Source organism: Acanthaster planci, linkage group LG07 (assembly GCF_054643075.1).
Source record: "Acanthaster planci isolate LZ-2023a linkage group LG07, COTS_SCS, whole genome shotgun sequence".
In the NCBI taxonomy this organism is placed as follows: domain Eukaryota; kingdom Metazoa; phylum Echinodermata; class Asteroidea; order Valvatida; family Acanthasteridae; genus Acanthaster; species Acanthaster planci.
In genome coordinates, this window is record NC_141783.1 from 13,734,213 (window position 1) to 13,748,248 (window position 14,036).

Genomic DNA, 14,036 nt, shown 5'->3' on the forward strand with positions numbered 1-14,036 from the left:
CAGTGTTTTCATAAGCTGACAGAAGTCTGTTCATCTGCTTATTTCTATGAGAAGATGAGTTCTGGAATTCCAATATTTACATCTCTCCAGCTGACCGGTTTTCAGAATGCAAAACGTTTACACTGATGTGATCTGCAATTTCGGTGTCAGAACTGCTTTGAGATCGGGCCTAGTTTTGCGAGCCAATAAATGCTATCGACTCCGAGCGAGATGTATAGGAATCTCATCTCCAGCACGTAGGGGTCCAAATTGCATTTCACGCATGACATTTAGTCCTTCTTGTTGTGTCTGATTACACATTCATCCCAGGGAGACCACAGAGCCACATCAACCTTTTCAGCATGACTATCTCTCTCTCTGAAGGGCCCAACTTGATCCAATTTTAGAAACTAAATCAGCTGGAACAATTTGTGCTACGTGCGGAGGTCTACTGTATAATTTCCCTGGTCAGCAATTCAGTCACATATTACCCAACCTGGATGGCATTTTCAAAGGAATGGCATTCTCATGTTAAGAGTCATCTGAACACCCTGGAAATGAGCGGCATAATTAAACTTTGCCAAAAGCTGCGGGGGGAAGGGTCGAGGCAGAAAGTTGGCTGTGGTCAATAGGCTTGTTTGCCAAATGGAGTTTACAAATTAATTTTGTTTAATTGTTCCAGCATTTTCCAACTGGATTTGAAAGAATATCTAAAAACTAACAAAACAAATTGAAAAAAATTACAAAGATGTGGAAGGGGGACTGTAATGATAGAGGAAGCCCACAGGTAGTTGGTCACCTTGGCCTTTAAAAAAAAACCCTGCAAGCGTTGGCATTAAGACAGGCTGACCTTATGCAGCCAAAATCCAATTTACCTGATTCCTGAAGGCTTCCAAAGTTCTGATACATTACTTCACTAAGATACTATTTAGCGGACTCTTCATGTCTGACTTCACTTTAATTCTACGCCAAACTCCCAAGGTCTCTGAAACGATTACTGGCTGTGGTCCATGGAATTAACAGAAAATAAAAAAATAAGGCCCTAAAATCAAAGCATGCTGTACAATGTACCAGTACATCATACTAATCCGCTCCGTATGGGAACAAGAGATGGCCTACTTTCAAAAATAGCAAGATGGTCCTTTTGTAGGAATAAGCCCCGCCCACTGCGCACATGGGTGCTTAGCACATGCTCTTCTCCCATGCCACTCTGCATGCATGTCGAACATAAATCTCGGCTGTGGTTGGTCAGAAAACAATGGGGCGGAATTTAATGGATCGGTCTATTCACCATACATACGCAAAGGTTTATGGGTGTTTGGCACAGGATACCCTGAGCACATGCCTCCAATTCACGGTTGGAATGCACAGTCTCCACATGTGCACTCAGTGCCCAGATAAAACAATTCCCATCAGCCTGTCCCTCCTTTACCACTGAGGGAGTGCTTCAACTGGGACAGGTTGCAACAAGAATATTCCTGGGTCACTAGTGTCTTCTTGCACTCTGATCTCAAACCAAAACTACTTCAACATGTTCCACAGCTACAGTAATTACTGGATCTAGTCCAAGAATGTGAAACAGGAGTGTGGTCACAAGACCACAACCTTAACCCGGCTAGGATCCTATAAAATCTGCCTCAAGAGTTTTGGAAGATAATGCCTGATGGAAAGATACATGTACAGCAGTCCAATCATGTGTGTCTACTTCACATGGGCTTACATGTGTACTGCCCCTTGATAGTACAGTAAACAAACAAACAAACAAACAAACAAACAAACAAACAAAGACAGAAAAAAAAACACAGGTGAAAGGCAAAATACCCATTCTAAAAAGAGTCACTGGTTTCTTAGAGAGTGGAGGATTTTAGTGGATCAAGGAAGATTCCTAAATGTCCTAAAGAATATATTCAGGTAGTTTTATCATCTGCCACAAGATCCTTATTTAGCTTCAGCAGAATGAACCCCATCACATAAAAATCACCAAACTGTAAATTGCCAACTTTGCAATCAGTCTGCAGGGGTGCCCTTGGTAACTATATATTACATGTACATGGTGTGGAGCATCTTGCAGTGAAGCCTTGACAGCAGGAGGACAAACTATTGCTTTAATCTCCAGAAACCATGACATGTTGGGATTCTGAGGCTGGAACAATTATGTGAACTTCATAATGCTCTTAGGAGGCTGCTGGATGTAATGATGGTATTTACAGAGTCCTTGGGTGGTACTAGCCAATATGAGAACCAGACAAGAATCACATTCCCATTATTAATGCGAGAGCTTCGTCCCTAGCGGAGCGAGTTCAATCAAGACGTAATTTGCCGGATGTACACGTCCAAGTAAACAATACCATGAAGGCATGATTAACGCATTTGATATATGACGTAGGTGTACTAACACGGTATTGGTTCCATTAGGGACCTACATGTATGATTAATTGGGCCTTTTTCCAAGACATGCCCCTTTCACCTCACCTGTCTGTGAAGAAAACAAGTGTGGTATAAACCTTGCTCTGAGTAATAATGCTAGAAATCTGGAAGATGGGATAGGCCCACTAAATTAAAATTTTTGTCTTGATAAGGAGAGCTAAATACTGTTCTCAATCCATCAAAATTGACGAGTGGCTTTTGAAGGAGTTTGATTCGTTCAGAACACAAGTGCAATGGCGCATGAAGAACATTTTAAGTCCCAAATTGGTCTCAGAATTTTTCCATTCCATTTTTCCAGGGGAAATCCTACAAAGTGACCATTACAGCAGGGGAAATTTAGTTACAGCCCATGTGGAACCAATCAGAGCTAAAAAGAATGTTAGGTGCATGCCCAAACCGTTTACATACACTGGCACTGTGACTGTAAAGACTCCACACATGTTGCACAACAGTGATCGTGGGGACCAATTTGTTGTGGATTTTTGTCTTACAACTCGGTCCCCATATCCCAACCAAGAGAACCTGTCCCCTCAACATGGGGCAGGCCAGGCCAAGTGTACGTTTCACGCACAATGTCACCTTGACAAGAACACGTAGACACGTAGGACTGAGTGCAAAAACAGCATATACATAGGCACGTGGATCAAAATACGACATAAAATCAACTTTCCTTTCACTGCCATCTTTTCACTGACACTGCTGCTTGCATAAAATGCCATAAATGTATATAAATCTAATTATCATCATTGCTCTTTTTGCAACTGTAGTATAAAAAAGGAAAAGAAAAGCAATCTTCTTTCCCATTATTATAGCACCGGTTCATGTATGTAAAAGGTAATCAATATGGACAATGCTGCTCTTGTCCAAGGATTTACAGACAAGCTGTAACAGCTTAATTTATCATGTTCCACAGTCGAGTGAGCCAGGAACAAGTTGCTCCCACACACTTTTCAATATCCAACCGGACCCCCGTCAATGTGTTCACACCACCTCCACACTTACAGAAGAGAAATTGTTAGGACATTGATATGCACTGCACGGAGTGACATTTTAAGACTTCCTCTGGGAGGAATCAATTTCTCTGAATGAAAAACAAACATGGTGTGAGAATTGCAGCAGCTGGTAAGGCACTTGAGTATACAGGGCATGTTTTATGAATGCACTGTAGTTCACATAAGGCCTCGACCTTAAGCTTTCTGTAACACTTTTTAACACTGGAATTTTTTAAAAGAACAACTAACACTGACTGGCTTTTTTAAACAATCCTTACTGTGGAGATGCTGTCAAGTTTAAAACTAAAAAGTGGAGGATTCAAACCTGTTACATTTTTTTTTAAAATTCAAAAACAAACAGGAAAAGTACTGATGATTGAAAAATCACTGTTGCTAGTTGAAGAGTCTGAGGCATTTGCTGTGTCATCATACAAATGTAACTACTGATATCAAGTCTGTCACTGTCAGTGTTGCCTTGTCCTCATCTGATGCTTCATAATCATCTGTGTCACCACAGGCTGACGAGGATGTCTCTGGGTTGTTGATGTCTGGTTGCTCTTCATCTGGGATTCTCCTCTTCTGAAGCCTCCCTTTGACCCAGAGGTCAAGTACATAAAGACTACAGTGTATTAATGACAGCAAGTGAGATGTGGACCTACGGTGGGTTTCAATGGATGTGTATACGCTGTATATATATGTCCAATTAATAAAACTGACACACTCTAAAAGGTCATGCGCACTACATGTATTTCTGATGTCCTTAGGCTCTACTGGATGACATACTAAATGAAGACATGTAGCACACTTTATTTGATTTTTGGCCTCTAATGCCTCGCCGGAGCAATCTTTGTACCTCAAATTCTCAACGTTAGCATTGATAAATTGTGCGTTTACATGTACATACCCTACCCTGCAAGAAAGTCCCCATGACATTGTATTTTGGCCTGATTTGCCAATCTTTTTTTTTTCCGAAGTGCACAAGTGAACTCTTTAAAATACACCCAAGAAATAAGTAAAAATTTTCCAACATACATGAAGACGTGTATGAAATAATGATTCATCAGAACTTATCAACTTTAAAGAAAATTCTTAATTATGAAGGTAACAGTACCTGTACTTAACTGAATGAGTTCAAAAGATGGTCGGCAACACTGCATGAGGAAAGTCAAAGGGTGTGCACTCTGTGTTTTGCAAGTGTAAGCCGGCAAAAAAATTTAAAAACACCTACATGGATGACACTTCACCCGCGCACATGTAGTTTGACAAGGGATACATTGTACATGAACATGTACATGTATATCATTGAAACTGTCTTCAATTTTCATTGTTTGGTAATTTGCATTAGTCACTCTTGAAAGTTAAAGCAAACGCCGAATGTAACAGGGACAGGAAAAAAATTGGACCCCACATGGCACATGTGGGTAACCTATTTCTTTTTATAAAGAACCGTTTCAGAAAGTACAGTATGTTTGTGTACATTTGTGGGTAATTCCAGAAATTAGGGGTCCGAAAGTGTGACATTTTGGTGTCCCTGTTACATCTGACCTTTGTGATTTGACATGGAAATATCACCGTAATCGATTTCAAACTATTAGTATTTGTCTGGCAGGTAATCTGCTTTAATTCATCACTCTTGGAAATAAGGAAATGTGTTCTGAACTTACTAACTCATATGTCAGATGTGACAGGGACACACAAAAAAATGGACCCCTAATTTCTGGAATTACATGTAACCTTGTGTCAATGAATATGGAGGGAATCCAGACAAAATATAAGACAGTATACTGTATACGCGTACAGTACATATACCAGTACAACATCTTCAAAATCTTGCTTTGATGATGGATATTTCTCCAAATGTAAATGTAAGTATGGTGCCCGCTGTGGCCCCTTGTGTCATTTGAGGGAAATAAATCTCTCCTCATTTGCTGGATTCGTTATCAGCTTCCATTTGAAGAGTGAATGCCGTATCAACAGCCCAGGCGTATCGTTATCTCAAATAGCAAAGAATGCTGGGCAGATCCAGTTTCAAATGACTGTAGAAAAGGGGAAGGAGGGGGGGTCGGTGACTTTTAACAGTGCCCGCCATGGAGACAAGATCCATCTTCTGAAGCTGTAAACATGGTAAAGAGGCAGGAGGGCAGACATATCTTTGGACTAGTTTCTATTCTACTTGATGCAGGCCGGAAGCCTACCTGAATAACTTTCTGATAAATCAGTGCTAAATTTGGCTATTTTGGGAGTAAAGATTTGTCGCCTGATCCCCAAGTATCAGGTGACACAGCCATGCTCGCTTGCATACCGCTTGCTGTATTATCCACAGTCTAATCTGAATTTCTAGGTCTAGATGCGGGAATTTCATATACATGTAGATGAAAACCACTCTCATATTGTTTTACTACCGGTATTCCTCTTGGCGGCCGAAGTTTGCAGAGACGCTGTATCACCCTGGATTGGCGTCAGATCTTGTCTCAAAAATGTATTTGTCCCATTATTTTCAAAGAGGGTCAAATATGTACTGGTATTTTCATTTGGAATTTTGTGTTTGTTATTTGGTGCAGTGCTTGTTACTTGGTGTTTTGACTGCTGAAAGAGATGTTTTAACACTTCTCGAACTAGTCTGGTGCTCTTTCTAGTGATGGCCAGCCATTTTTTTTATTAGGGTAACTCCAGAAATTAGGGGTCCAAAACTGTGAAAAACTGACACAATCATATTCCTGTTACATCTGACCTTTGTTATTTGACATGGAAACATCACCAGAATTACTTTTTGTTTGGCAGGTAATCTGCATTAATTCATCACTCTTGGAAATTAGAAAAGGTGTTCTGAGCTTCCAAATTACATGTCAGATGTAACAGGGACACGAAAAACAATGGACCCCTAATTTCTGGAATTACCCATTAGTGTTACATGCATATGTACCTGTACAAATACACAACAGAGTTGTAGCGGTGTGAAAAATTCAGGGCTGGCGTACAAAAAACCACGGTGTACATGTTCCACTCTTTGAATTTTCAATTTAGAAAAACCTTCAAGCTAGCTAGAACCGGTACATAGTGTTGTTTGCACTGCTTGCTCCATGTGCTTGCTCACATCCAAGCACACGGACATGCAACATTCGTGCCAACGACCATAAAATAAATTCAACTGTCTCCAGTTCAACGTGAGTGGCAATGTCCTGCAGGACGCTGTCTGGCGCTTTGTGAGGCAACTGATAAATTTTGCTTTTTCACTGAGAGAAAGTCATCCAGCAGGCATGGTGCAGTAGCTCCCAGGAGTACTACTGTATGTGTAAGAAGGACCAGAGGGGCCTGATGTCTGGATGTGATGTCAATGAACCCACGCCACTACTTTGTGCATGTAATGCACACGTACATGTACGCACACCCCCATGTACATGTACGTACTAAAAACTTGAGACACTTTATTTCAGCAAACCACATGATTTCTGCAGGAAATCCACCAGAAATTATAAAAGTACCGTAAAATACACATCACAAGGTAATACTGTGAGTCTGTGAAAACATGCAATTGCTAAATTAGAGGTTAACTATTTACATCCATTTCTCCCCTCTAAAACGTGTATCTTCATTCAGTAAAGTATCATTTGCAGATTACAAGTACATTCACATGTTTTACATGAACAACAAAGGTGAAAACCTTTTTGCACATTGCAAACACATGCAAGCTATTTTTCTTTTCAGGCAATCATCTGTGAAATTTTCATTTGATTGGGTTCACTGGTGCTAGACAAGAGGGGTAGTGTGCCTGGCACTGCCCTGTTTGGGCTGGTATGATTGTGGAGTGTGTTTGGATACCCAACGGCGCACATCAGTTTAATATCACATATCATCTTTCCTCTGAACAAGCAAGCACTTAGTGTGAAAACCCTGGGCATCTGGACATACACATGTACATGTACTGGAACATGTAGATAGTGATGGTCTAACTGTGAAATCCAAACAGGCCATATTATGACATGACAAGAGCATCAAACTTGGCGAGTGTGCTTGTCCAAAATTAACAGGCAGAATTTAGGGAAAGCATTCATAATTGCATGGACAATACAATCTCCCTTTAATTCATTTATTTATCAATTTTAATGCCGGAGAGCAGCCGGGAAGGGAGCTAAGAAGACCTTGAGACAGACAGCTCATGATAGCTGACGGGGGTCTATTAGACTGAAGGCTAACGAGGGATCGATATCTTGTTTGGAATGATCCATGGCATGATGGCAAATGGCTGATGCTAATGCATTGGAGTGCTGCATATGGCACGAATGACATCACGGGAAGCCATGTGGATCTTCATGCAATGTTTACTTAGTGTTATTTCTATTTACACAAGGGACAAAAAACAAACAACAGGAGGAAGAAAAAGAAGAGAAACAGGCTCATTCGGGATCTTTGAATATTTACAGATGAGAGACTTCCTTCTTTTGGCTGTGCTTGTAGTTCAAGTTTTTCTCCACTAAGAAATCAACAGACAACAAACCGAACTACATGTACCATACTTCATATGGTGTTCTGGAAGTAGTTAATTTCAGTGCTTAAATACGTGTAACTGAAACTTTTCCAAACAGAACTGCCAATCCAAGAAGACTGTTGTCAGTCACTGCCAATTGACCAAGCCATGACTGGGATGCTTTCTTTAAAAGCAAACAACTGTACCTCTTGGCCTGGATGCAAACAACATACATGTACATGTACAGTAGATCTATGGTAAACACCACAGCTTTCAACTAACACTAAAAGCTGGCCCATCAAGGCTTAAAAGATAAAATGTACAGTAGAAAAGGGGGGTCTCCAATCCTAACACCGTTGTCAAAAGCAAACAACTAAATCTGATTGATGGAGAGACCTAAAAAGGAATTGTCGTTTTATGACAAGACTGTAGAAGTTTGCTACCCACAAAAGGTCTATAACTTCTCATCAAGTTAATGCATGCGATGCCAAATGGTACTTTCTAAAAGATTTTCATGTGAATGTAGGGTTTCCCAAAATACCGTTTGATTTTTCCAAACTCTTCCGAAAACAGCAGCACATGTACGTGCTGTACCGTTATACTTACACGTACTATTTGGAGTTAAAGGGCACGCAGAACAGGTCTTCACATATTTCCTTGGAAATATGGTACTCCATATCAGTTAAGGTATTTAAATGTGTATGTGCATGTTCATAGTTTGATATTTTCATGGAAATCAACATGATCAAAAGAAGGAAAATAGTAGGGCTGTGATTGTGGCATCAACCGTAGATCATCTGAAAACTCTACGTAGGTGTACGTGTACCTGTATAATACCCACACATTACTGTTCCCAATTTTCAAACATTTTCAAAACATTTCTACAAAAAGGTTTAAAACTGGAATAGATTAGCCCTCTGCAAGCAGTACAGACATGTCATCAATTCAAACACACCAGTTCTTTGCACTTTTGCATCACTCAACAGCCAATTAGACTCTTTCAAGAACGCATCTGGTAGCTTTCGTCTACCGGTACCAAGCTTTCCATGAACGCTGCTAACACATTCACGGTCTGAGTGTCAAAGCACGATTCTGCCTATCGTGCAGCAATGACAAAATGTCCAGACCGTGTAGTGAGAGTATCATCTGCTCATCAAGCCTGATTGTAACAAATGTCTGATACGCTGTTTGGTCACATCCATTTTTTTTCAACCCTGAATGCCACCCAACTGGAGGTGACTTTTGGAGGTAAAGCCATCTTGGTGAGAAACACTCCATTACTTCCTCACTTTCCTAGGCCTGTAGACTAACCTCTTGAAGGTCTTCCAACTCTTCATATCTTTCCTGCCCCTCCTGATGCTGTTCTTGACCAATGATGAAGCGTTCTCTGTCTCGCTCAACTGCCTCCTGCCAAGCAAACCAGTAAAACAGGATGAGTAGTTTTGGATCGAGAGAGGTCTTTGATGATATTTTTTCAGTCAAAGTTCTGATATGCCAAGGGAGGATATGGTGACTCAGTAACACAAGTAAATCATGTCAGCCAAGCTCGCAACGTATTGTCCAATACAAAATAATACAAAATGCATGCAGGACTCGCAAACATGTGACAAAGGTCAACATACCAAAATTTGGTTGGTTATACATGTACAAGAGGCATGGCTAACTCATAAACAGTAATTAGTCAACTGGATTAACAAGCCTTAAAATGACATTGCTATAGACTGGAACAAAGACTAGATGTAACCGGAGCTTTTTGCTGATCAGAAAATGTACATTTATGGCAGGCAGAAAAGGGTAGCAGGTACAATTACTCACAGGTTTAAACAGAAAATGTATACCAGAGCAGAGAAGTTGGAGTACACTTGATGGTTTCTTAAGTGATCAAGCCCCAGGTTGTTTCATGCCGGTTATTTTGTCCTCCTCTTAATTGTAATGCTCCATACTGATAGAATGCTCAACTATTCAAGTACTTGGTGACCAGTTCACAATGCTCCTTGACACTGAGTGCAATCTACAAATTTAACTGCCGAACAACACCACCATACGGTACATGTAAAAAGAACATAATGAGTTTGGCTGATCTTTTGAGGAATAATTTGAGAGAGCAACACAGAAGAGAGAGGTTCTCTTTATCTGAACCACTCAAGAAATTAAATTTCAGTCAGCAGAGGCCCAATGCCTTAATTACCTTCCTGACTGCTGGAGGCTACTGATGCATTATACGTGTACAAGCACTTCACTGTACTGCACCATTACATGCAAATACAGAATGCAGGTACATGTACATATGTGCACATATCAAGAAAAGTAAGTTTATAGTTGGCCATGTTCAAATTTAGCGAAATGGTTGAGTCCCGATTAAAAACAATTACAAAAGATTGTCTCATTTTGTTATATACGCTAGTACTTACGTCAGACAGGCATGTAGTCTGGAAAAGATGGGTAATCTTTAAGACTGAATCCCATAAAATGAGTCTTAAGGCCATATTTTTCAGTAACTTGAAAGTTGCATTCGCAAGAGCACAATAATAGGCTCTTCATTGTACAACATTTTGCCATTCTGATGAAAAAGGACTGGTAGAAGTTAAAAAAAAATTAGGGCTTCTATCAATGAATCCATTTATGAGTAGTCACATGTCCAAAACGAAGCACATCTTAGGTCATTTGGGAACAGCAATATGCACCATAGGGTCTGCCCTACCCGCACAGCCATGTATGGCTTCAGGTACAGTGCTATCTTTGTTTTGATTGACTATGCTTTTTGAATGTTTGGACTGGTTCACTGTATTGACTTCCACTATGTGAGATTCATTTCGTTAACGTTGGGTTACGCTTTATGTTCACATCACCAGCAATTTAAGTAATCTGCCCTTTGGGGTCCTATTCTCTCTTCTGAAGCATTTTTTTTTCCTGTGCAGCTCAGCCCCCCCCTCCCCCTATCTGAGACGCATCACTAAGAGACAGGCCATCCAGAGCTTCAAGAAACTGTGGGCTGGGGGACATGTTGCTCAACTCTGCATACAGCAAAGTAGGAATGGTAATTTTTATGCCACCACTGTGGGCCCCACAGAGCAGGATGAATATTCAGAAGTGACCCAAAGCCTTCTCAATGTCATCATTACTCAACCTGCCAGCATGGGCTGCATGACAGCTTGATTCTCCCTCCCGGTACCCCTCATACCTGGTACCCCTCATACCGTACCTGCATGCATGATGCACACGGGCAAAACATTATGATGAGGCTCACTGCTATTAGTTTGTCATAACAGCAATATACGCAGTGCCCTCAACACCCATGAGGGAAATTTAACAGATCATTTGACTGATCTGCTTATTCATCATAAGGAAACGGCAATTCATCCATTATTCCAAAATGTAAGCTGCCTCTCCCGTTGGCAGACAAGTGCATATGAACTACATGCACACTCACATGTATGAGTAGAAGTCTCTCCTGTTTTCTTTTCATTTCTATGTAAATGGCGGGACCTGCAAGCGTGCTGAGTCCATTAAACCACTCTGGAAATTTGATTTACATGTATATGGTGTCTGTTCAGTAATGGATGGAAGAGGGAATTGAAGATTTAAAGCAAACATTCCAAAAATAATATGCAGTAGACAAACATCATACATGCATTATGGAAGCACAATAGAGAGATGACAAAAAAAGTAAATTTCAGCTTTCATGCCTTCAAATGTAAACTTGTTTCGAGCTCAGTCCAGATGCCAATTTGTGCTGCCACAACAAGCATTCAGGCTGCATCTTTGCAATATTTCAACTCTGGGAGAGATTGCTGCAAGTATTCCCTGACACTAAATTGACTGCACCATTTGCATTTTTACATCTGTGTGATAAATTTTTGAACTGGCCTTTCAAGTTTTTGTAACTTTTTTTCCTTGTACGTACAATGTACATGTAAATGTACGATTTGCCATGAATAAAACAACAAAAGGTACAAGTACCATACATGTACATGTACGTACAGACATGTATAAAGAGATACAATGCATATGTACTATACATGTAGAGGCAGTTACATGTACATGTAGGTTGGGCAAAATACATGCACTGAACACATGTGTACGTCTGAGTGTCATCCACCGTTCAACGAAGCCTGTGGCTCCCAACAGCATCTGATACATGTGAAAATGCTAATTTTATGTGACCCCGCACACTAGCCAAAAAGTCAGCTTCAGCAACTGTGATATAATTTCGAGAAAAAATCTGCTATAAAGGCTGTAGATTGGTTAATCAGATGACCATACTATGTTAGTTGACCTTATCAGCTGAAGAGGCTTAGCTGGTCTCCATAGAAAGCATCTATGAGGGTTTTGGACCTGGGATACATGCAAATACATGTACATGCGAAATAAACTCCACGAACAGCATGCACAGGACAGCATCAAGTTTGCCAAAGGCCGATTGGTCAAGATTAAGAAGTCCAGAGGAGATTTCTTGCATAATTTATCAGTGAAATATGCTCATATTTCACAGATGCTTGTGTGTAGCATGCTAGCAGCTACATGTACATGTATATCACACAGACTGCACTGTGCATACATGGGTACATGTACTGTACATGTAGGGCACAGAGAAGCAATTCATGAAGTCATTTACACGTACCAATCTCCTCTCCTCCTTCTCCCTCCTGGTCTTCTCCCGAAGCATCTCTCGTCGCTTCTTGCTCAGCTTCTGGTTCTCTGAGCGCGACTTACTCATCTCCATGGTGACCCTCCAAATTGGGTTCATGTCGGCCAGACTCTTCCCAGCTCCCGACTCAGACAAAATGGCCACACCTTTCAAAAAAGCAGTGTAAATAAACTTACATGTTGCAAAGGTCACATTTTTGAAAGATGAAATGACTTTCGTGTAGGGAGTACATGTAAATATGTCTTCAAAAACAGAAATGAAAATTAAGCATGTTCGTGTCAAAACATAATTACACATTGTCATTAATATAGAACACTGCCAAGTCAAATCATGCGTACACGTATGCATGATTTTTTCATGCACACTATAATTTAAATTGGAATGAACAGAATTTCAACGTTCAGCGTCAAGGGCAGCATTGGCAGGGGCACTGCACATATATATGCATGTACATGTATACAATAAATCATCACTTTTGGGCCAAATTCATCACTGACAACCGCCAGGAAGGAAAGAGCCAGGATGCAATAAAGTGTGCAGGAAACCAATCAAGATGAATACCTGTAATTGTTCCTGCACTTGAATGGCAGCATTGTGCCAATTTGATTTGGCAACATTTATTACATGTCAAAGTGAGCAGCAATGATATCATGAAAAATAGAGACCTGGGCATGTTCCCTCTACCTGTAGCTAACTGAGCAAATATCCTGAAGATTTGTTCTTTGTAGTGGGTTCCTGTCATCACAGACAACCTTCTTCCAACCGGCAACCTCCTGTCCTAACATGCTAAATGTACATGTACATGTGCAAACACTGATGTCAGATAAAACGAACAAAACTCTCCTGCATACACACAGGTAAATGTATGATGCACCTTGCCAGAAAAAGAAAGCGAACAACAAATGCGGCAGAAATTACATTCTTTACGTTAACCAGGACAGACAAAGTCACTCCTTCATCTGAGGCCGCCCAGCGCAAGGAGACAGATTGCAGAGCGAGCCTTCGGTGGCTGACTTTTAGTCATCAATAAGAGCTAGAGTACACGTGTGTACAGGGGCGAGTAGATGCCAGGATATTGTCTTTTGCTAATGGCAAATTAGTCAGTGAAGCTGCTTGCTCAGAGCTTTATTTTGGAGGCTGGCATGCGGTGCCTGGCTGCCTGGGGACGTCATACAAACATGAGATGAGCCACTACGGTGTGCTGCAGTCCCTGAAGCAAGCAGATGAAATCTTGGCGTAATGCTTGATGACACAGCCTGGCTTCACGATAATGCTTCGTTTGTTGGTCGAAATTAGGAAAAAATCTTCCTTTTTCTCTCACATGTATAGAATTAATAAAATTCCATTTAATGCAGACACCAAGCCATAGCCTTAATGACCTTTCATGATATAGGCATTTCTCTGTGAATCTTTTGATTGAAAGAGACATGCAATTTCCGGCAAAAAAACATGAGTCAAAATTCTACAAAATCTGCACTGACGAAGACCAGCATTTTCACAGTTTATGGTGTATACATATGTACAT

General features: G+C 40.7%; 1 protein-coding gene across 5 annotated transcripts in view; it reads right to left on the reverse strand.

Annotated features, from left to right (window-relative positions):
- Nucleotides 1-14,036, reverse strand: part of LOC110980866 (uncharacterized) — a 44,550-nt gene that overhangs the window by 10,052 nt on the left and 20,462 nt on the right. For 4 of the 5 annotated variants that reach the window (XM_022237901.2, XM_022237900.2, XM_087139519.1 and 1 more), the window contains exons 2-3: nt 12,485-12,657; nt 9,175-9,270 (exon numbers count right to left, since the gene is read on the reverse strand). In XM_022237901.2, coding sequence (XP_022093593.2) covers nt 9,175-9,270; nt 12,485-12,610 — 222 coding nt within the window. In that variant the 5' untranslated portion in view covers nt 12,611-12,657. Of the gene's footprint in view, nt 1-9,174; nt 9,271-12,484; nt 12,658-13,195; nt 13,517-14,036 lie in introns of those variants that run through there. The other variant, XM_022237899.2, reaches the window with a different exon arrangement.